This window comes from Carassius carassius, chromosome 45 (assembly GCF_963082965.1).
Source record: "Carassius carassius chromosome 45, fCarCar2.1, whole genome shotgun sequence".
Classification (NCBI taxonomy): Eukaryota; Metazoa; Chordata; class Actinopteri; order Cypriniformes; family Cyprinidae; genus Carassius; species Carassius carassius.
The window spans coordinates 20,142,030-20,167,476 of record NC_081799.1 but is presented as its reverse complement, the minus strand read 5'-3'; the positions used below and the strand labels follow the sequence as shown (position 1 = coordinate 20,167,476).

The 25,447-nt window shown below is 35.4% G+C and overlaps 1 protein-coding gene across 2 annotated transcripts in view; it reads right to left on the bottom strand.

Annotated features, from left to right (window-relative positions):
• Positions 1-21,930, bottom strand: part of LOC132127184 (cell adhesion molecule DSCAM-like) — a 76,963-nt gene extending 55,033 nt beyond the window's left edge. Inside the window, exons 1-3 of one of the 2 annotated variants that reach the window (XM_059538878.1) lie at positions 21,358-21,930; positions 9,552-9,869; positions 6,300-6,446 (exon numbers count right to left, since the gene is read on the bottom strand). In XM_059538878.1, coding sequence (XP_059394861.1) covers positions 6,300-6,446; positions 9,552-9,869; positions 21,358-21,400 — 508 coding nt within the window. In that variant the 5' untranslated portion in view covers positions 21,401-21,930. The remainder of the gene's footprint in view (positions 1-6,299; positions 6,447-9,551; positions 9,870-21,357) is intronic. The other variant, XM_059538877.1, reaches the window with a different exon arrangement.
• Between the last annotated feature and the right edge of the window lie 3,517 nt (positions 21,931-25,447).

Genomic DNA, 25,447 nt, shown 5'->3' with positions numbered 1-25,447 from the left:
ACACTGCAAAAATGTCAACTTGTGTGCCACTAAATATATTTTATTAGGATTAATTATCATTATTACCCTCTCTAGTCTAGGGTTGTGAGAATGATGAAGCATTATTGATAATAATTATAATAATAATAATAATATGAACTACTATTATATTTTTAAAGTGTACTTACATTTTTTTATTGTAAAAAAAATATATATATATATATATATATATATATTGTTGTTTTCAGAAAATATAATTGTTATTTTTTTCCTCTTACCCCATTGGTAACAATGCTTCTGTAGCCAATTTTTTTTATTTTTTTTATTTTACTTTTAAATGTATTTTATTTTCATTCAGTGACATGAACGCATGAAGAAAGAACAATAAATATGTTGCAACCACATCAGGTTTCATGCACATCTATCTGTTATAATGTCAATGATGAACACAATGAATCTATCCTTTTTTCCCTAAAAACGTTCATTCAGCAGCATCAATGAACAAGCCTTGTCTTGATGCAAACTTGACTGTGCAGTCACACAGAAGATGGCTGCTCACCGTCACATGACTTGGCCTCCATTTTGGAGTTTGCATGTTTGAGCAGTTGCACTAGCGGCAAAGCTTTGTGGCGGGGGGAAGAGAGATAACAGGCCTGAAACCTCAGAGCGCCAGAGAAAGGATGAAACATACTTACAAACAGAGTGAGTAATAACTGTTAAGAGAACAGGGCTTATCTTCTCTGCACAGATAATATGAAGCTCTCAATTAGATGAAACGCAACCCCCCCCTCTCCCTTTTCAGTTATTTTGTTCAATTTCTCCAGGCAATTCACTAAAAAAAAATGGCGTAGAAGATTTTACTGGCTACAAATGGAAGAGGCATGCAATGTGTCAGCCAATCATTTCCCCGCGTAGCTAACAGCACAAAACCCTAGCAACAACATTTCGATTAGTTGAGGAATACGGGAGTTTTATCCTCATCCCCAAAATGCATTTCTGTCTTACGCTATTGGTAATTTTGTACGGATTTTTTTTTCTTTTACTTAAATGCAAACCTTCCTTGATATTGACTAGACGGTTCCCTGCTGATGAAAACACCCAAAACCACCCTAAGGTAGGCTAGCAAGTCTACAGTGCAGTGAATTTCTAATAAATCAGTGAATAAACACAGACATGAACTGCAGAGTTAAGTGCAACAAGAGCTAAGTCCTTGTAGCTGTTAGCCGTTAGCTTTGTTTGTTTTTGAATAGCGTGGTGTAGTGTTGCCACGTAAACAACCTTGAGCGTTTTACTCTTCCTTTACCAAACGTTTCACCCTCTTCCTACTCACGAACATTTCAAAGATTATCATGAAAGCGCCTGCCAGGTTTTTTCCCTTTTCTCTCTGTAAACAATAGCAGAGAAGCAGTGTGTTATGGGGCTGTGGTCATGAGCACAATGAACACTGAACAAACGTCGCCACCATTCAAACACACTGCGGCAGCTGTCCGCTGACGATAAGGGCTCATGGACACGCTCCTCAAGAGTGATTAGCTGCTGCTGTGGGGAAACTGATTTGCAGATGCAGAATAAGGAGTCAAAGGTCAAATGAGGATTATGACATCATCATAATTATCCAGATTGGGGGACAATTTTTATGTTCCAATTTAAGTCTTTAGTGAAGCAAAATACAATTTTTATGATGTGTTTTCTAAGCTGGATATGATCCAGTCTGAAGCTGGGGTTTAATTATCTGTGTGGGAAGAACTATAATCAACACCAGCATGTGATGTGAGTGAATTTACAAAGATTACACTGAAATTGAAATCTTTATAGACTGGATTCAGCATAATATCTTTCAAATGACCAAGAACAAACCGACTGTTTATATATACTGCCGGTCACGAGGGGTTTAAAACAAGAAGGCTTGGTGACATTAGCAAAAATGGTTTCCGCCATTTCTTCCGATATTGATTCCAACTAAAACTGTAAACAGTGGTGCTTTTTGATGCTGTCAAACCATTGGGCCGAAACATGAAACTTATGTAAATATATGAGTAAATTTGAAGTAGTTTGCCCATAAAATAAACCTTCCCAAAAACTCTCCTCTAGATTCGAAATGCTTCGTAAACATCAGATTTGCATATCCGCATATGTTAATGAATTACAGTAATTCATAAATATGGCGGGCATACTCATTCACAATTAGCATAATCCCTGCCTATGAATTACAACTGCGTAAATTACTTGTCCAGGAACGACGTGGAATTTTCTGTACTTCCTTCTCAGGTTTGGCTCCAGTATACTGCAAATATGTAAAACAAACTAATAGGCCTAGCAATAAATATTCAATTAATGTGTGTCGACCTAAGAGATTATAGCTAGTTGAAAAAATGCTCTTCTGAAAATAGCCAGCTGGTAGCTCTTGCGAACGTTTATTTGATTTTCAACTGAGACCATTTTGTTGCTATGATTCACATCAGTAAAGTATTACTAGTATTTCATTTTGAAGAATATTACCAAATCTAAAAATAACTAACATTTTGAAAATACATACATCTTGATGAATTTGAAAGTTCCGTAAGTCAGAATGGCTTTATTAACGATTTACATTGTAAATTGTAATAAGGACCACTGAGCATTCCGCCATGTTTAAGAATATTTGGGAAACTTCAAGAAAACTTACATTTTACAATTTTATTTGATACTACTAGTGGTTTAAGAATTATACATATAACCTTTAAAAAAGTTAAAAGGGTTGTTTTGAATACACTATAGCAGTTATTGAAGTAGACACCAATTCATGAAGAACCATTTCTTAAACAACAATGAATATTGACCATCAGTCCAATGTTTATAAATATTTGAACAATCAGCATTAACATAAGCCATAATAATCAAGAAATCATACCAAACTCTTTACAATCACTGTAATCAGATGCCTGAGAAGCATGTGAGCCTTGAGAACCATTCCTATGCGAAAGCACACATACCTTTCTCCCTTCGTGTACCTATAATTCTCTCTGGCACCCGCAGCATGATTAATGCACACCGATATTGATTTTCCTCTTCTCCTTTTCAGAGTATCCCTTTTATTTATATGGCTAAACCCTGCTCATCTCTGTCAGAGTGGAAAAGACGCAGGGATTGAGAGAGGGTTGGGAATTCTGGGAATTCTGCTCACTGAGCACTGATGTACAGAAAAGGTTTTTAAACAGTTTGGCTGGAGAGAGCATCACTCACCACCCCAGAGCCACTTTCTCTCCGGTTTGCCTGTTTACACATGCTGTACTCGGCGGGTTTGGTTGACCCATTTTTCTCTGGATAACAATACCTCAACCAATCAAAGGGAAAACCGATGACAAATGTCCCCAATCCTGCTTGTCATACACAGAAACACGGACTGCAGAGGCGAGCGCTTAGCCTCACCCAGCTTGGAGGAAAAAAGCCGCAGTGGGACCAGTTAAAAACATTTGCGCTCCTCTATGATCCTTTTGAATGCTACATAACCGTTTCCCTTCGTTTTCAAGCATATCTACACATTTGAAAGGTTAAGACTTTCCATATTTGTCAAAATGTAGGAATGTATTGACTGTTCTCGGCCCCACTGTCTAAATGATCTCAAAATATTGCACATTTATGAGCATTTATGATACAGATTAGTGCTGATGAATCTATTTATTACTGCTGGGCCTTGTTAGATTCACTCCATTAAATTGGTGTTGGGTTAAATGCGCGCTACGTCCCACTTTGGGCATCAAATGTGATTTTCATGAATGGTCAGCTTGCTGCTCAATGGTTTGCAAAATGTCAACAACATAACTGGAAAACATGGTAAGGAAAACCTCTGGCACACTAGCTTCAGTAGATGCACAGCGATGCCTGATATGTTTGCCAATCTGTCTGCACCAAAATGCGTTTGCTCACTGTGGAATATGAACAGGGTGGAACCAGTAAGAGAGGAAAAACAGAAAAGGTCTGTATCACTGGCGCTCTCTCTCTCTCTCTTTAGTGGTTGTTCTGGCCAGAAGTCTCAGTGTGAGGCATGTGTGTGGAATGCTAAGGACTCTCTAAAGTGCCTGTAGCGGTTTGTTCTGTGTGCATAACACAGCCGCCGAAACCAGATCTTCCCAGAATCCCCTGCGACTAAAACACCTGTGCAATACTAAATAATACTGCTTGTACTTCAGCCATGAAACCAGAGTTAGTGGTGCTTGCTAAGGCAATGATTACTGGTATTATAGCACATAATTTGCATTTTTCACAAACTCTAACCATCAAGGTGTAATTTATCTCACACTTTTTATACTATGGACTTGGAAAATTCAAGTCTTCTATTTAAAGGAGTACTAATGCATCACCAGTCAGACCTGCAATGTTTACCTTTTACACAATAAAATGGTAGAAATTGAAAAAAAAAAAAAAAAAAAAAAAAAAAAAAAAAAGGATTTTAAATTTATTCAACAAAGCACCCTGAAAAAAAAATCACAGGTTCCAATAAATAAATAAATACAAATGAAAATAAAAATACTGATAATAAATCAGCTTTTTAGAGTGATTTCTGTAGAACTTTATAGAATTATATTTTAAAGTATATTGAATTATTAAAACCCATTATTATATTTTAAATTGCAATAATAAGCAGTTTTTCTGTATTTTTTATCAAATAAATGAAGCCATGATGAGCATAAGAGAACATTCAAAATCTTACTGATCCTAAACTTTTGAGTGGCTGACATTAGGGATGGACATTAGGCATATATCAGTTAGTATAAATCTCAAAGTTGTGGAATTCTAACATTTGAAAACAAAAACGTTTCACTACCCAATGGAGTCCTAATGCACTAGACAGAAATACAGATAGAAATAAATATTTTATAACAAAAAAAGTATACAGCAGCTTCACTTTTCCTCATGTGAGATTACATAGAAAGCTTTTTTATTTATAGAATAGAGCAGAAGAATAGGTTTTAGAAAATTTAAAAGGGGCCATTAGAAAATGAACACCGAGCACACACACAGATTCCTTTAAAATGCCCTCGACAGCGTGGTGAAAGTGTTCCACACGCAGTGAACTGTGTTTAAACTGTTGTTTGCAGGAATATTGCTTTACCTATGAAATATTTAGTACAGAAAAAAGGCGCAGACAAGTGGCAAGCTAATGTTTTGTGACAGCCGCTATTAAATGACAGACATCTGTCAGATTCATTGCACGCTTTCTCTGTTTCATGCTGAAATAGACCCTTGAAGTCTTAGGCTCCGACATTCTTATAGGAATATAATGTGCACACAAATTGAGATTGAGCATTATATGTGCGATGTTTGAAGAATTTAAAGACTATCATTTAGACTGCAGGTGAACATTTATCACATTACTCCCTGAAGATGAATAAAAGATTCATATATCTCATTGGTGTCTTTTACCCGAACAGAAAAACGCGACATATCTATGGAAAATGTCTCACTTCCCAGTCTAAACGACTTCTGATTCTTTATTGAAATTGCTAAATGCCCCATAAAACGAGCCGATGGCCCTGAGGGAAAGAAACAGTTGTGTAGACGAGTGTTCCATTTAGCCGATACGGATTTTCAAAACCATGCCACCTCTGGAAGGGAAGTAGGTCAGTTCAGTGGATCTCAGTGACTCGACTGCCACCGTCCACTTCTTCAGGAATAGACAGCCTTGAGCCGAGAGAGGAGCTCTTTATAAGAGCGTTACTGTGACAGCATGCCAAGTTAGAGACTAATAAATCTCACGTTGTCAGCAACAGGACAAGAAACGACTTAGAGATGTGGATGTGTTTTCAAGAGCAGCCTTGGGGTTGTTAAACTGAAGGAAAACCAAGAAAGGCAAGGACTGAAATTGGCAAAAATTCACTTAGGAAGATCAAACTACATTGATTTTTAGGGGCGTGTGTTTAAAATCACACACTGTTGACCTCAAAATGTTGTCATTTACTTATTGTCATATCGCAAATCAGTTTGACTTTCTTTCTTGTGTGGATCACAAAAGTTTTAAAAAATATTCATGCCGACATCAATGAGGACCGGATCTGTGAAGGTCCACAAAAGCACCATGAAAGTATCATAAAAAGCTTTCTATGACTCATGCACTATATAAGTCTTCGGAAGCCATACAATTACTATGAGTGGATGCAACCTCAAATCAAATGGCAGCATTGACGTCAAATACATTTGAGTCCCCATTTACCTTCATTATAATAAACAAGTGTTTCATGCAAATGATTTGGAACAACATGGGATGACATTGGTGAACTGTTCTTTTAAAGTAACATAAAATTGCATCTTAGTTCAAAATACGAAAGCCTCCAGTGTCCTACCTGAGACGAGTGGTAAAGTGTCTCTCTCCCATGACACAACAGTGATGTAGTTCTCCACTGAGGAAGGAATAATGCACTTGAAGACCGCTACACTTCCTCTCATCGCGGTCTGGTCTGCCACACGGACCGTATAGGGCTCTCGTAAGACTGGAGAGAAAGAGTTCATGTTTATTGATACTTACATTGTCATTGTTCGGAAAAAGAAAGACTGTGAATTTCATTTGTGTACGTGTGCATTTATAATTATTTCATCAATTTTGCTAACATTTACACTCAAAACAATATTTAGGCACGTATTTAAGATTTTTGTATTTGAGCTGCATAGAAAATGTTCATACATTTGGATGAAAACGCAATTTAACACACACAATCTTAATGTGACACATATTTGTTAGTCAAACATCAATCAAACAAGAAAGGAACAGGTAATATTTCTGCAATCAAAAATGTGGCATAGTTTATTATTAAGTATTTGCAGGAGATATTAAATATTTTAAATAGATAAAATATATCTATTTTGCCATATTTTTCACCCTTTTTTCAAAATGGATACATTCAGATTAATTTAGAATCAGTATATATCTTTTCATAGTGAGTTAGTTAAAATGTAAGATAGTTGTAACAAACAGGATTTATTGATGATGAATATATACTGGTTATTGTGTGTTTAAAAATGCATTTAGTTTATTAGTATAAAATGCATTTTAGTTTATCCCAGTAAAACCTGAAGGGAAATTACCTGCTTACATATTGTGTATATTTTGTATAATATATTCTATTACGTTTATTTTTTATCTATTGTATTTATTTTGTGTTGTATGGTTTATGTTTGGCTGCTCATGCAAACCAATTTCCCTGCGGGGATTAATAAAATACCTATCCTATCCTAGTCTTTTTACAGAAATCTCACCTGTTTCATTTATTTGCGACTGACAAACAGTGTTGGGAAGGTTACTTTGGAAATGTAATAGGTTACAGATTACAAGTTACCCTGTTTAAAATGTAATAGTAGTGTAACTTTTTCAATTACTTTATTAAAGTAATGTAACTAATTACTTTTGAGTACTTTTTGATTACTTTTCTAAATTTGTGAAAATTAAAGAATAATAAATAAAAGCATATACATCAACTTAAATACAGTTATCTAATAAGCATGTGACGTATTCTGTGTACTAAACTCCTGAAACATTGGTGTTTTTTTTAAACTGCTGTTTCTGTATGTGATGATAGTTTTCTCAAAATAAGTAAAATGCACATGAAGTGACACAGAGCAGTTCTAGAAATTATGTTTATGTGCTCGTGTACTCCTATATTGAGACAGCAGAGGTTGAAAACACTGCGAGCTTCAGTAGGCCTATGTGTAGTAAATGAAACCATGTCTTTGCCATTAATTTACAGAAGGGGAATTTACTGGGAAAAAAATTCAGACTGGAAAATTCAAACTCATACAAACAAATTCATGGACAAAACTATTTTTTGTATGGACCTGACATAAAAAAGGTTTAAATTTTTAATTTGGGGACATGCAAAATAATTAAAAGTTTTCTCCTAAACTGCACCTTCACTTCCATTTTTCTCTTCAGTCTCTTTATTTTGCCCTGTTATCCATCTCTCTCATTACTTTAATACTCAAGATTGAACAAAACTATACTTTACAATACAATACTCTACAATACTACAATATCGTTATAGAAAAATCCTAATACTGTACACGAGTCATGTTTTTCCCTTACAAAAAATTACCATGCTTTTATTAGCCTATATAAAAGTAAAATAACCTTTTTTTTTTTTTTGCAAATGGATTTGTATTTATTTTTAAATAAATACATTTGTAAAATAATTTTACTTTTTTGGTTATCACAGTTAAACAATAGTAACCATTTTCTCTGGATTTATAGTTAAATATTAAAATGTTAATTTTCGTAAGGGTTGCGTTGTTGTCTGTCGTAGCTCCCCCTAAACCTATAAAAAAAAATCAGAATTTTTTTTCAGCTAAATTACTACTGTATCATTACAACAGATAATAATGATGTCCTTTATATAGTATTTTGAGTGATGACTGATGAGCAACGTGCTGCTGCTTGATTAAATAAATAAAAAACAAAGACAAAAAAGCATCTTTACAGATGAAACTGACCTGAAACCCAGAACAGTAGTTCTGCTTCTCTGCTCCAGCAGTCCACTCTATTCTATTCTATTCTATTCTATTCTATTCTCTCTCTCTCTCTCTCTCATTGATTACTCTGAGTCTGATCCAAACCGTTTGGCGGAAGCGCGGAGAGCGCGCGAGTCATGAGTAACAATTCATGATTTATTAGAGATTTAATTATCAAATGGCGGATTCGCAAATGATCGCTTTAGTACATTCGGCAGGCAATTATACAATAATGATATTAAATAGTGGGGCAAAATCGGCTGCCAGGCCACCGGGAATTGTCCCGGTTCTCCCGGTGTCCAGTCCGCGCCTGATCTCCACAGACACGCAGAATGTGCAAGTCATATATTGCATTTTTGGGGCTTTATATTTACAGACACTAGTCGATGTCATGTTTTGATTCAAGTGTACTGACTTACTTTTGATTTAGTCATCCAAAATGTGGCATATTCCGTCCGCGTTAGGCATTTCGTTTTTATGACTGGATTCTACGAACCAGACTGTGTTTCCGCATCCCGGAAATTATTAGGGCGGTAGCCTATGTCTCAGAATAGTCAGTGCAATTTGGGAAAGAAATCAGTTAAATCTTTATGTGGATGTGTGTAAATATTCAAATGTAATCCCCTTTGTAATCGTAAAAAAATTCATAAGTAACTGTAATTTAATTACTCATTTTTTCTTAGTAACTGTAACTAATTACAGTTACAATAATTTTGTAATTAAATTACGTAATGCCGTTACATGTAACTAGTTACTCCCCAACACTGCTGACAAATATGTATCAGATTACATTTATTAGTTTTAGTTTTTAGATTGTATTTTTGCCATTTTTGCATTTAATTAGATATGATAGTGTAGCGAGAACAGGAAGCAAAGTGAGAGAGAGAAGGGGATGGGACTGGGAAAGGTCTTTGAGCCGGCACTCAAACTTGCGATGCCTAAAGCGCAATGGCACCAATAGTTGTATGGCAATTTTATAGTAATATGGCAATTTGACAGCATATGCTATTGAAAGCCAGTAGACGGTTAATAAAATTCACAAAACTCTAATTTCAATTTGGCTTTAAAACAATCTGTAAATATCTTTAAACACTTACCGGCCTTAATATGAACATCTTGGCTTCTTATTTTCCCTGAAGGATTTTCCGCTGTGCAATAGTAAGTGTTGTCGTGGATCACTTTGCTAAAGCTGGACGGAGGAAAGTGGAAGATCTGGAGAGTGCCGTTTGGATGGACATGGCGGATCCCTGGGACGTTGTAGCTCTCCTCGCCGGTGGCCAGATACCAGCGCAGGGTAGCGGGCGGCACCGCTGCTGCAGGACAGGGAACCAGAGTCCCCGTGGTGCTGGCGAACACTACCTCTTGCAGAGATGCATTGACAAAATACAAGCTGGAATGTAGGTCTTCACTGAGAACTGCAGGAGACAGGAGAGGTTCATCAGAACACAACACTCTTTCTCTCTGTATGAAAGAACTAACAGCTTGTTTGTCACAGCTGGTCTACACATCTCCAGGGATGAATTACTTTAACAGCTCATAAATATATTAAAACAGCTAGTCTTGGCACTTTTTAGTCACTGGTCTATTAATTGCAGGGTTCAGAATCATACATGCTTACATAGATGCACAAACCTCTCATATACTCAAATACTTGCAGACTGCAAGATTCAGGTAGCTCAGAAAACGTACTGTACTAATTTTTCTAAATTTACTAATCTTTCAAATAAAACTGACATAGATTGTACTAGAAATATTGCCAGGCAAGGCCAAATTCAGCTATATTTCTCCACTGGGACTTTTAGAAGAGATGATTTCATTTAGAGAATGAGTCCTGAACTTTGCTTTAATGAAACCACGTCATTTTTTATGTATTTTAATACTTTATATTAATTCATTACATTTTTAATGGCCATTGGCACTGTTGCAACACAGTGATTCCAGTAAAGCCCTTTTGGATTTAAATGGATTTGTTCACTTTTAACTTTTAACATTTTAAAATGGACATACTGGGCATGAAAACCAATTTCAGTGCCCTGGGGTATTTTATAGATAATGGAGCTCAGTTCTAGGCCATAGATAAAGCTGCTATTGTCTAAAAGCACATAAAAAATAAAATATTTATACCCATACTCTAGCTAGTTGATTCCTCGAGATAAAAAACACAGGTAAATGGAAATAGAACACAAGTGGAATGAGCAGACAAAAAAATGACAATAGAAAGTCTATTTCTTACGCATTTTACTGGCTGTGATCAAAATCTACTCTCAATCACAGAATCCTTTTAAAGGTCAGAGATACTATATCAAAATATTTGCACATTTTATATTCATTAAACTTTACAATGTTTTTTTTTCAATTGATCAATCTGCATTTAGCACATATCTTTCAACATTTAACATAAAAAAAGGTCTGTTGATAATCCAGAGCAAAGAATCAGTGAAGGATCAAAAGAACTTCGGGTCTTAAGAAGAATCATTAAATATTAAAAGACTTTATGTCAATACTGAGATTATACAGTGATACCCTGCAGCGTGTTAACATATATTTTATGCACTACCATTGTATATAATTCCATAAAAAACATTATTATTACTATAAAAAGCCAAGATAAAAAATTATAATAATAAAAAGTTAAAGTTCTGATTTATTTCATCTAATATTTCTCATAAACCTTTTAGGTAACAGTATTTATTAAATATCTGTGACCCTGGACCACAAAACCAGTCATAAGTAGCATGAGTATATCTGTAGCATTAGCCAACAAAACATTGTATGGGTCAAAATGATTTTTCTTTTATGCCAAAAATCATTAGGATATTAAGTAAAGATTATGTTCCATGAAGATATTTTTGATGAAAAGATATATTGCAATGCATATTACTAATAAAAAAAATAAGTTTTGATATATTTATGGTACAAAATTTACAAAACAGAATATGAAACATGATCTTTACGTAATATCCTAATGATTTTTGGCATAAAAGAAAAATCGATAATTTTGACCCATACAATGCATTGCAAATATTATTTGCATCGTTACAATTATACCGGTGCTACTTATGACTGGTTTTGTGCTCCAGGGTCACATATCTTTGAAATAAGCCAAGATAAAGAATAATAAAAATAAACCAATTAGGTGAACATTTGAAATCTAGTTCTAATTTATTTTATGTCATATTAAATACATTTTACAATAGCATTTATTAAAATATCTATATTTATTATATATTTTTACCTATAAATAAATAATCATAATGTATGCAGCTACCAAAAAGATCTTCACTATAAAACAGTCCATTCCCCCAGACACAAGACATAAAGAAGCAGCAGCTGTTATCCAGACGTGATGCATGTGACTTAGCATCTCAGACATCATGCAGAAAAGCTTGTGCGTGGATTCAAGCACTGATGGGCTCTACATCTTTAAAAATCTGCATGGTCAGCATCTGTTAATCAGATTCAAATTCAGATAGTACAAACCCAGCAAATGCTTAGCGACGCCGTCAGAATCATTTTGCTCTCAATTATCTAAACGATAGGAGCGACCAGACACGACTCTTCAAATATGAGTTGAATGAATTTATAATTAATCTGGCTTTTTCAGAAAGCGCTGCAGGCTGTTTGATTAACAGCGATTCATATCTGCCTGAAATAGCGGACAGAACGCTTTCTTTGTTGCTGCTTGTTTCTGTCTTTCAGAGGCGATCATTGTAAATCCCCGCTGAGAGAGTGTCTAACGCGCTGTCCCTCTGTGGCTCTGTCTGGGCTTGACACAGGGTGATATTTATGGGGTGAGCATGTGACAGCTCAAGGGCAGAGACCATTTTAAAGTCAAGCTGATCTTGGGGCAGGGTGGTCAGATGAGCTCACGTTTTGCTTTAACAATCTATGCAATCACGATGAAGGTCTGGCTAACTTCTAACAATGTATATAATAAGAATATCAGTAAAATTGTGGTATTTAAATGACTATTAAAATAATAAATGATCAATAATGGTGAATATTTTAAATAAATACACATTCACACACAAAATGTTAAATAAATCTATATAAATATATGTGTTTATATTGAGCTAGAAGCACACACATGATTTAAAAATTAGACAAACATTATATCAATAAAAGCAAAATACATATTTTTGAAGTAACTTTAAAAAAGTTAAATATTAAAAAGTAAATGTTATTATTTAATATAACTTAATTCACCTCAGTACATTAAAAGTCACCAAAAAGTCATTTTAAAAACGAGTTAAGTAAAGCTTTTTAAAGCAAAATCATGTGTTCATATTTTATGGTGCTTTTTTTTTTTTTTTTTTTTTAAACGTCAGTGTTACATTTGACTGTGGTTTTAACACAGTATTAAGTCCGAAAATCTGCAACCATAATTTATTTATTTTTTTATGTACATTTTAAATCAGCAAAAGTATTTTAATGATATATTGCCTCTGTATAATTCAGAAAAAAATACATAAGAGAACAATGAGGCAATAGCTTTCCATTTTTTGTAAGTAAAACATGCTGCATCATTCTATTCTAAACCTGCATATTTAGCAACATTACTCATTTTCAGACAGATTTAAAGTTTAAAGGGGCCAGATTTCTAAATTCACCACCATGTTAGAATGTCTTTAAACAGTGCAAAGCATAAAATCGGCAGCTCTCCAGGAATGAAATCTTGGCTCTGGTGTGGGTGGATGGGTCACTCTGTTGGCTGCAGGCCGACTGTGTCTGCGTTGTTGCTTGTGCTGCAGATAGGATGGGTGTTTCCCCCCCGCGGGCTGCGGAACCTTGACAGAACATCACGGGCTCAAGGTAATTAAGGCAGAGAGTGCAGGGGAGCCCGGAACAGCAGCCGGGAGAGTCAGAATTCCAGCCCCTGCCCCGGGGCTACAGCGGGCCTGGCATCAGGGATCTGTAGCGGAGCACCGCAATTTAACCGGCTTGCATTTTGCTCTCATGAATATTAAGCACAACCCAGCCGTGTCTGGGTTAATGGAACCCCGCTCACTGCCAATATGTAAAGGAAAGGGTGAGAGTGGGAGTAGTGTGAGTCCCACCGGAAAAGCAAAGTTTCTTGTGTTTTTCCCCCCTCATCTCTTAAGTGAGATGATTTGAATATCATCTGAATAATGTCAGAGTAAACGTTAATTTAGAGCCTCCCTGGTGGTGAGATGGAGATCAAACGGCCTCCGTGGATCTACATCAATTACGAGAGCCGACGCCGTGATGTCTGAATCTGAAGTGCCGCTGACTCGGATGATGAGGGAACGCGAGGCAGAGCTAAACGAGTCGTGGCTGTCACTCTGGGCTGATTTCCCCTCGTCTCCCAGAGACACGTGTACTACAACAACTCATACTGATCGCGGATTCTCAACTAGAACAAATCTATGCTATGTACACGTAAGTAAACAACTAATCAAATGATTGATTCATTGAGAAAAAAGATATAATATGCTGTAATATATCATTTATAATATGTACACTGTAAAATATTTTTTTTTGAAGTTGTAAACAAAACTATGTATTGAAGTACATTTTACAAGAAAATGTTACTTCAGAGTACGTTTACATGACTGTAAAGAAATTCTTTGTCAATACAATATTGTCAAACAATCCTTTCACATGGATCTGCGAAAATAACTGAAAATGCAGTATTATTTATGCCAGGCCAATAGCTGGCAATGTCATTTTGTAAAGAAACACTATGCATCTGCGCACAAACCTGTAGACTGAACACGTAATGTCACCATTTCCACAAATTCACATTTTGTAGCATACACAGAAACAATAATGGCATGGTTTTCAATAAACATACACATTGAAACACATTTTCAAAAGTACACTGTCGTGTAAATGAACGGGCAGAACTTATAAAACGTTTTTCATTTGTGTAAATGCCCACTCAGTCTTTCTACTTCAAAATTTCACATTTAATTCAACGTGTTACTTGCCACATCTTTGTAATTATGAAATGTCCATTCTACACCAGTTGTGTTAATATATGTATATAATATATAATACAAGTCTTTCCATATTGGGGAAATAGCACAAAAATGTTGATGACTCATCCTGCATTAAACAGATATTTGTCCAATCAAATCCCTTCTAGAATGTCACTCTAGAAAACAAAGGTTCTAAAAGGATTTTTTTGTAGTGATGCCATAGGCCCTGTTTACACTAGTGAGTTTTCTTTTTAAAACGGTTTTAAAAAGAAAACAATCTGGCGTTTTTCGCTGCGTTTTACACATTATGCGTTTTAAAATGAAATCGCACTAGTGTAAATGTAGCCATAGAAGTAACATTTTTGTTCTGTAAAAATGTCAGTCTATAGTACATTACTTACAATAACAATTCTATCTCACAGCCAATTCATATGTATTTTACAAGGTGGCTAATTCGCACAAACTTAGGTGTTAGGTGTGGTTCTTCCTACGAATGCCTATGAATTTGCAACCTCGTAAAATGCGTACGATTTTTCACAAATCGTATGAAACCGTACAACTGAGGTCATGATTTCAGATGAAATTTATAGGCTTATTTATATACATAAAAACATGCCCTTCGATATCCCAAACTACCTGTCAAACTTTTTTTTTTTGTTATCTGCCACCTCCATTCCCACCAAAACAAACTTTCCAAACATGTCTGACCATACAATGTCAGCAAATCCAACCACATGGAAGGCAAAGAGTATTTTCTCAATAGCTAAAAAAGAAGAAAAAACAAGTTCCAGACTATAAGATAACAGGAAAAGGTCATTTTGGACAACCAAAATAAATTGAGCCCAAGAAAATAACCAGATAAGAATTAATGATAGATAAAAATGATAATAATTAACATAGCATATTATGTTATTTAAATAATTCAGCATTTTACAGTTTATTTACACATATATCCATATGTGCATATACTGGTTCACCACTAGTCTAAATACTTTATACTTGTTTTGTTAAACAGCTTACAGTATCCTAGTGTCTCAGTTCCTGCCCTCTTTTAAACATGTGCATGTGCTAATATTTGGGTGTGAGTCTCAGGTCAGCTCGTCTCTTCTCACTGGCTGCATGGAAGAAAGCTCGCGCCCCTGCGCTCTGACGCAGCCAAGCAGATGTAAATGTATTCAGAGCATTTAGTGCTCAGGATTAATCGAATTATAATTTAATCATCTGATCAAACAGCAATTAGCATAATCACTTCTGGGGACAGGCCGATAGAGAATGCAATGGAAACAGAACAGACCTGAGGCGAGAGCAGCTTTAATGAGACATTTGCTGGGATCTCTGTAAATGTTACACATTTCTGGCTGTTGAAATTCTGCCCAGTGTTTTGTCCGCTCTGCCACACGGACACATTCAGTGATCAAAGAGACCCTGTTAACTCATGGATACAAATCAAGGATGTAACCACATATCCAGGACTGAGGGGACCAGATTTAACCCATTATCTCCCTGAATTCTTCACAGGAGGGAATCATACAGTAATACATTTTTGTCAGGGCCACAACCACCTAAGGTTATAGATTATAATTTAATTTCAATTTATTTTACTACTGTAATTTGTAAAACCTAGTTGATCGTTTATATGAATATAGGACATTTCAAATGTGTATTATGATTTTGTTTATTTTTATTTAGGTTAATTAAAATATAATTTGGACTGCAAAAAAATAAAGTAACACATTTGCTATAATTATTATTAACGATTTAACAATACTGTCAAGTAACCTAAAATGTGCTTCATTTGACATTTAACATAATTTCCCTGAATTAACATTAACCAGTATTATTACAATTTAAATATCACTAATATAAGATATTATTTAGTGACTGAAAATCAAATAGAAATTATTAACTGGACAGTGATCTTGTTGTTTTATATTTTAAAATGTTCTTGAAAAAAGAACATTTACAAACACTACATCCTGTAATATGTAATTTCGGCAATATTCAAATCTGGATTTATATAAAAAATATCTCAATTAAGTCGTGATTTAGAAATCATTATTTAGGAACTAACATTATATGTAAGAATTGTTGTATTAAATTGTCTTAAAGACTCACTGAAAAAAACATAAAATATGTGTGTGTATAGATAGATAGATAGATAGATAGATAGATAGATAGATAGATAGATAGATAGATAGATAGATAGATAGATAGATAGATAGATAGATAGATAGATAGATAGATAGATAGATAGATAGATAGATAGATAGATAGATAGATAGATAGAAAGACAGACAGACAGACAGACAGACAGATAGACAGATAGACAGATAGATAAATAGATAGAAAGTAATAAATATATATAAGTACATGTGTAAACACTGCATGCAAGACCTCAAAATCTATGAATCCATCTCTTCCTATCCATCTATTATCTGATCACTCACCAAAAACAACCTCTAGCATTCATTTCTTTCACAAAAACAGACCAAAAAGCTCCACTGCTGCACTGACAGGAAAAACTCCCTGTTTAAGCTGGTCACAGTGGCTGAAGGAACGCAGAGGTTTGTGCTAAAGTCATCAAGCTTCTTTACTCAAAAAAGACTGAAAGTCCTCATCAGTGGAAAATGTGAACGTGCTTTTTCTGCCAAGTCATCAAAGCAGGAAATAAATAAACATAACGGCCACCAGCACAGGGCCGGCTGTCAGGCATATTTCCTGCTGATTGACAATAAGCTGTGCTGATGGAAAATATGAACACTGATTAGCCTTACTGCTGGCTAAACAGTTAGTACAAGCAGATCATCAAAATGCCATTATGCCAAATGACTCCTGGAATTACTGATACACTGGAGAAAGAGCTACTGGGTTGAGTGGCACTGTGTGTGTGTGTGTGTGTGTGTGTGTGTGTGTGTGTGTGTGTGAGTCTGACTCACACCACATATCTGTTCATGTCTATTTCTAATGCACACTGTGCTTTCCTGTGGCACAGCTTTAACCTTCCCAACCACTTTAGACTTTAGAACAATATTAAAATGTACCTGCTTCTGTACAAAACAGGTGAAACAGAAACAGATGTGATTTGTCCAAAAAAATCTTTGTTTTTACTGCAAAGGATTTATTTATTTATTTTTGCTTTGTTTTATTATGGGAAAATTAACCTAAAATAAATCTATATAAAATAATCTATTTAATTTACATTTAAATCATTTTTCAAAGCTGTGAATAAATCTAATATGATCGGTGTATGTTATATACAGTGTATATTAGTCTTTCTACTTAAGAGTTTAATGTTTAATTCAATGTGTTACATTTTTTTGTTTTATTTGTGAAATTTACTAGCAACTTTTTAAATTAAATTTTGTTCACAGTACAACCTAGACCTTTTGTTGTTCTTATTGTATCATATGGCAAGGTATATCATATAAATATATTTTAGAGACAAAGTTGTACCAAAGTTGTTCCAAAGTTGTTAAGTGATATAAACGTCAAAATTAAAAATAAAGTACATATATTGTTTAATAAAAAAATAAATAAATAAATATAAAATTTAGAAAAAACAATTCTATAAAGTAAATAATGATTCATTTTCAATTTAATTTAAAACACATAAAACAATACTAATGAAATGGCCTATAATAACCATAACTACATAAAAACAACAAAAACATATGTTTGCTTGTCATTAAACATAACATTTATGCACATTTCAGGAGCTTTCAAAAAGCAAACAATGCTTTCAGAATCAAAGCTGATTTGAAAACATCTCAAATGATTTGCAGAACAATATCCAGTTTGCTTTGCTTTCAGGACTGCAAACATGGTTTTGATTTCTCTCCAGCACGTCACAGTGCAGCATGCGTGTGGTCTTCAAACCCAGGCATACAGTTGAGTAAAACAAATGGATATGCCCACACAGTTTTGTCTGTTTGATCTGGACTCAGCTAAAAGCTCTCTTAAAAAGCATCTCATGGAAAACGACAGCTGATTGGGCACTTTGCTCTACGCAGTGCTGTTTACCCGTGTCCATTTGAGTGTATGTCAGAGTTGGCCCCTAGCATCAGTTTACAAAAACAACATCGCACCTACTTTCCGCTCCGTCTGTGTGAGGACGCTTTTGTTGTTCCAATTACATTTGTGTGTTAATATGCACAAGGTCTCGAGTGCTCTTCACCAACACAAGAGCCATTGAAAACAACTCAGCATGATTTTACATGCAAAAACATTCAATGTTCAGTATCAGGGCAGGGTTATTGGAGTTAACTAAAACTGAAAATAAAATAAAACCATTCAAACTAAATGTTAACTGACATAAAACATACTTTATATTTCAGACACATGCAACATTTGACATTTTAAATTAGTTTAACTTGGTAGGCTAAAATAGCTAGAATAAAAATGCATGAAAAATATGTACATAAGTACAAAAACTACAAAAAACGCAACAAAATTACTAAAACTTAGACTAAAATTTAAATGAAAACAGAAAATGTCAAAATAAAAACTATAATAGTATTTAAATAATACTGAGGGAGCTGAGTTTAGAAAAGATGGTGCACGTTTGTTACTAGGAATAAATAATAATTAATAATTCTAAAGTGCATTTACAAGGCTAAAATAAAAATAAATAACATAGACGTATGAAAAAATGAAAAATGACAAAAATGCACACCAAAATGACAAAAACTTTAACTAAAATTATAATGGAAAATATAAATACAAAAAAATGATTCAAATTATTATAAAAAACTATAATATTATCAAAAATTATACTAAAATAACACTATATCAGGGAGATGAGATTTGAGAAACAGTGTGTATGTTATTAGGACTAAATGATACAAATTAATTGTTTTATTTGTGCATCTACAAGCTGAATCTGCCTTAAAAACAAAATAAAATTTAATAAAATCTAAACATGAACGTATAAAAATTTACTAAAAATGACAAAATCACATGAAAAAATGAGTACAACTTTAACCAAAATTAAAATGTGAAACTAAAAATTGATTCAAAATATTAATATCTCTTTGATACTAATTTAAAACTGTACCAGGGAGCAGAGCTTAGAAAAATGGTGCAGATGTCTTTTATTAGGACAAAATGATGCACATTTATTCTATTAATTGTGCATCTACAGCTGAAAAGGAAAAAAAACTGAAATCTCAAAAGAGATACTGAAGGAACCAGGGAATTAATTTATCCATCCCTTCAAGATAAAAATCCCAAATGACTTCACGAACAAGCACGCTGTGTTTTCCACAGCTAGTCATTATAGAAGCACTTCCGGGGTCACCTGTTCAGGAAGCTCCAAGGCCACTGCGCCAACATACATTTCAGGGGTTTCCATAGAGACCAGCAGAGAACTGGGCTGTGAGCTTAACCAAATCATGAAAGGCTCATTTTGTATGGCTTCTTTTACCCCACACACACACACACACACCCGCAAGAAACATGCTACACTGGCCAGAGAGAGAGAGAGAGGCTCACTGCACTGCATCAGAACGCTGATCAATGGAGCCTCAGAGACCCACATACACACGGCCAGAACACATTGCCACAAATTGGATCGTATTGATTCAAAGAGAAACACTTAAAATGCTTTTTAGAAATGCTCATTTGAACACAGTTGGTTAGACATAAAGCACTCAGTTGGCCAAAACCCAAATCCCTCTGAAATGATAATCAATTTAATTGATACACTATTAATTGAGGTTAAACGATTGTGTCCATTTCTGCCTTGCGGGAAAAACTGAAAAAGCTTGAGAAAAGATCATCGCGGAGCACCTTGCGCTGCTCTCCAACACCCTTTGTGCTAAAGCATCGCCGTGTCCGCTTATTTTTGTGCATCCTATCAAAATGTGTCTGCCATCGGCGGTCAGTCTACGTTGGAGTGACCTGGGTTTGTTATTAATGTCCCACAGCATTACTCTGTTAAAACCACCTAAATGGCCCATTTTCTTCTCGCTTCCCCTTATACCCCCTCTCATTCGCTCTATTCCACCACAAACACACCCATCCTGATTTAGCCCAGCAACCAGCACCCACTCGCTGTCTCTCCATTTTAAAGCCATCAACACACTCGCCTCCTGTCGAGCATTTGCGATAGATTTACTTTTTTTTTTAGGTCAATATAATTCGGACACCCACACAGGGGGAATTTTTTTTTTAATAAATGTTTTGTGAAAAGGTCACAGCGAAAGCATTCAGTAAAGTGCCAATTGAGTGACTACAAGTTATTTTTTTATTTAATGCTTCAGTGCTTCTTCGTGAAATATGGCGGCTGTGTCACTATGCCACAATACAACAAATTTTAATTTCCTCCTTTTTCTTTTTCTTTGTGTGTTTTAAAGCAAATTTTCAAGGTTTTTTGGGGCCCTTTTTTAATTCATAAATCTGCTTTATTTCATAAATTTTCAAAAATGTTGTGAATTTTTTTTTTTTTTTTTTTTTTTTTAGTATATCAGCAGATCAATTTGTTATTCTAACACTTAATAAAGAAATTTGTCCAAGGTCATAATAAAAGGAATAAAAGCAACAAAACTTGTCACATCAAATCACATATGGTCCAGATTCATATTTTTGACATTCCTGATGCACTGTTTGCATAATGATGCATGCATGTTTGTTTAGTATTATGAGCTGGGAAATGTAATAAAGTGACTAATCATAAAACAGACGATTTGAATGCTTATTAAAAAGTCTGGTTCCTTCTGAATTACTTGCTGAAATTAACATGCAATATTTATTATGAACTGTTGGCGAAAAATTGAATGCATGATACATGCAATAAAATCATTTTTGTAAACCTTATACACTAAAGGTTGTATAAGACTAATTCGAATGGATCACAATGCATTATTTTTCAAGCATGCTTAAATGCTTTGCACAGTTAATTAATTTCCATGACGTTACAGCCTGTATAATATTAGTAATAATAATAAAACAAAACACTACTCACCATTCAAAATGCACTGGAAAAAGATGATAGCCAATATCCACATGCCCCGCTCCTTTCAATCTCCAAACTAAGATTTTTCTTTGCCCACTGCACACTTTTCCTCCCGTAACAGCCGTTGCGCAGGAATATGGATATCTGTACTTAGTAGTTCCAGCGGAAGGGATGCATATGAAGCGAGCGCTCCGGGGCTGATTGTCTCCGAGCTGAGATCCAGCTGTAGCGCGACACGGTGAGCGAGCGGCGGGCAGGTGTGATGCTGAGTCAGAGCGCGCGCTTACTGAGGGCACTGCGCACAGGTGTAGCCGCATATGAGGGATAAAACCGCGACAAAGTAAATCCACTCAATTATTAATGAGTCGTAACTTTTGCGGAAAAGAAAGGAAAAGAACGAAAATAGAAAGGAAAAAGAAAAAGCTCTGAAACTCCAGCGCGTAAATGGATCGAGATGATGGCCGTTAGCTGTACTCAGAGCAACATCCCTCTTCACCACCTCGCACCGTCCAGCAGTCAGCAAGCTCGCGCATCTTCCCCTGCTGCACTGACCACTCCAGAGCTCAGCATCAGCATCAGAGCATCACACAACGCAACACCCCCTCTCATTCTCTCTCTCTCTCCCACTCTCTCTCTCTCTCTTCTCTGCAGCCTTAAAGGTGCAGGGGTGCTGCTCTTTAAGAGAGAGTCCAAGCGCACCAAAAGCAGCTCTTTGCGGAACCAAAAAAAGGTTTTTCTATGGCATCACTTTGAAGAACCTTTTAAGCACCTTTATTTTAAGAGTGTAAAATATGTTTGAAAATAATGTATTACAGTTGTTAACTCACATGTTTTCACAGTGCAGAAAAAAAAAAAGAAAAAAAAGTATTTTATTTTTTTTACTTGATAGTTACACCACTGAACATTTTCAATCATTTAAAAGGTATGAGGGTTTTTCAAATAGGAATGAAACCAACATGACTGTAACTAGAGCACACAACAATGAGATTTTTTTAAAGCAATTTCTCCTTTTTAAATATTTTATCATCTTTATTTGTCATTGATTAATTTAAAAATTGTGCACCATGCATGGTTAAAGTGAACAATAAACAGCATGGAACGAAGGTAACAGTTACATCACATCTGTGTATGACAACTTCCTCTAAATGATCTTAATTGGTGGACATGAATTGATGTAATTTAATGTGGTTTGTGTTAGGATTCAGGACCCCCGAGGGCGTGTGAGGTTTTTTCCGTCCCTTAAGCTGGCTTCATTAATTGACCTTGACAAATCAGAGCATTTGCCTCCTGCGCAGTGAGGCATTGGGCCGACTCATTGCGTTTTCATGAAAAAACATTAACTTTTAATTAGATTTAAGTGGCCAATGTTCTGTCTGTTAATAACAGAGCATACTTTATGTTTTTGAACCACTGTATCTATATTCCATTAAAAATACATTTTGATATTTCTTTCTGTTTTAAAAATAATGCTAATAACTTTTAGTCCAGGAAACATTTCAGGATTCTCAGAGATTTTAGGATGATGTTCGCGTGCATTGTAGTTCTGTTTTATGCATTATATTATTTTCTTTATGTTTATCTTTATGTTTTGATTTTAAAACAAAGTTTCCCAGTAAGTTTAACAACAGAATAAAGAAAAAATAAAAACATTACTTATTATTATTGAGAAGACAATTAATAATGATACTTATACTATATATATATATATATATATATATATATATATATATATATATATATATATATATATATATATATATATATATATATATATATATATATATATATAGGTGAAATAAGTTTAATAGATAATTTTCACCAAATGTTGATAAAAATCCAAGTAATGCATACATACAAAAAAAAACTAAACAAATAAGTTCAGAAATTAAGTTCTGTGTAATAAAGTGGAATGACACAGCAAAAAAGTATGGAGCACATGAAGAAAGGGAGGAGCAAAAAGGCATGGAAAGCCAAGATAGCAGCTTAAATCTGTCAGTAATCAGAAAGCAATCCTGCCCTTCGTCAGTGCAAATTAATATTAGCTGGTTAAGTCTCAATTTATGGCCTATAAAAGGTGTGTCATGACCAACGTCTCACACAAGAAACAATTCATGATGGTGAAAAGCAAAGAGCTCTCTCAAGACCTTCACAACCTGTACCATCTCTTTTAATATAATCACTTTCTTATCAACTATATTTGAGTTTTTAAAATCCACATGATTACATCGCCTACCATTATATCAGCCTCTGAATTCGTCTCGCGCTCCTCTTGTGATTATCGCCTGATGCGTGCTGCTTAATATCACACACTCCGCTGTGACAAACAGAAAAAATGCGACGGCATATTGTACAATTGGCCTTGTATTCATTGTCCCTCACGTATTCCAGCCACGGGTAGTTATTTTCCCATTCAATTCTATATTTTTGTGCTCTTTTCCTTTTCGCCGGCTGCTCCGAGGTAGTCATTTTTACATTTCCCGCTGTTGTCACTTGTCGTCAACATTGCTAAGATACGAGATTCACAATGACTGAAACGACCAATTAAAAGGGCATTCTCTGATGATGTTCCAAGATGTTAAAAACGCTAACGTTATGCTGATCAAAGACAAACGGGGAGAAATTAGTAGGCCTATCTACCCCAACGTTTTTTTTTTTATCATAGCCTACAAATGTCTTCGTTCATAGTCTGACATATATTAGAAGCTATGTGTGTGTGTCTGTCATGGATTTGCACTGAATTGATTCACAAAAATACGGAACAAGGTGTGTTCCATATCAGTTCAATACGGAACAAGACTTTTATGTGACAAATACGGGACGATTCCATATTATACGGATCAGTTGGCAACCCAGTGAGCTGCTCTGAGCTCTCTCTTGTTTGTCGGCGTGTACTCACTCAGTGTAACATTAGTCTTTGCCCCGCGATGTATTTTTCACTGCGTGAGTGAGAACATGGTGTGCGTGACTCGTGAGAGCGGCCTGGCTTGTCAACTAAACGAGGCGGGTCTTTGCAAACGGTCACTATAATATTAATGATAATGATTCCATGATAATGCATGGAATACACGGCAAAGCGCAACTAAATAACAGGGCTAATTTGTGGTGGGCGTGGTAAGGCTTTGGCAATCAGATGGCTAGTGGTCAATCTGCTCCACAGCCAATCATGGGCCCCCTCCTCGCTCGGGCCCCGGGCTTAAGCCCCGCCCAGCCATATTGTTAATGCAGCCGTGGTCATTGGTTACAGAAGGATTTCTATACTTCTGAATGTTCCAGTGAGCACTGTAGGGGCCATAATCTGTAAGTGGAAAGAACAGAATTTCACCATAAACCAGTCTCGACCAGGTGCTCCTCGCAAGACTTCTGACCGAGCAGAGAAAAAGATTATCAGAAGAGTTTTCTAAAAGCCAAGGACCACTTGTGGAGATCTTCCAAAAGACCTGAATTAGCAGGTACAATTGTTTCAAAGACCACGATAAGTACAATAAGTAATACACTCAACCGCCGTGGCCTGTTTACATGCTCGCCACGCTTTGCTCTATTGCTGAAGAAGATGGAGCTTGTTTAAAATGTTTGCTGCACCACATTTAGACAAGCCTCTGAGATACTGGGAGAATACAGTCTGATCCAATGAGACAAAAATTGTACTCTCTGGATGCCATAATACACACCATGTTTGGAGATCAAATGGCACATCACTCCAAAACATCATGGTGTAGCACTGACAAAATGCATGTAACTGAAGCAAGGATGAATGGAAAAATGTACAGAGACATTCTTGATAAAAATCTGCTGCCATCTACCAGGATGATGAAGATGAAGTAAGGGTGGACATTCCACCGAGACAATGATCTCAAACACAGCCAAGGAAACTCAAAATCATTTGATTTCAGAGAAAGAAAGTAAGCTACTAGAATAGCCCAGTCAATCTCCTGACTTGAATCCAATAGAAAATCTATGGAAAGAACTACAGATCAGAGTTCATAGAAGAGGCCCACAGAACCTTTAAGATTTGATGAACTGTTTGTGTGGTAGAATGGCCCAAAATAACACCTGAGTAATGCGACTTGTTTTTCCATTCAGGAGGCATCTTGAAGTTGTC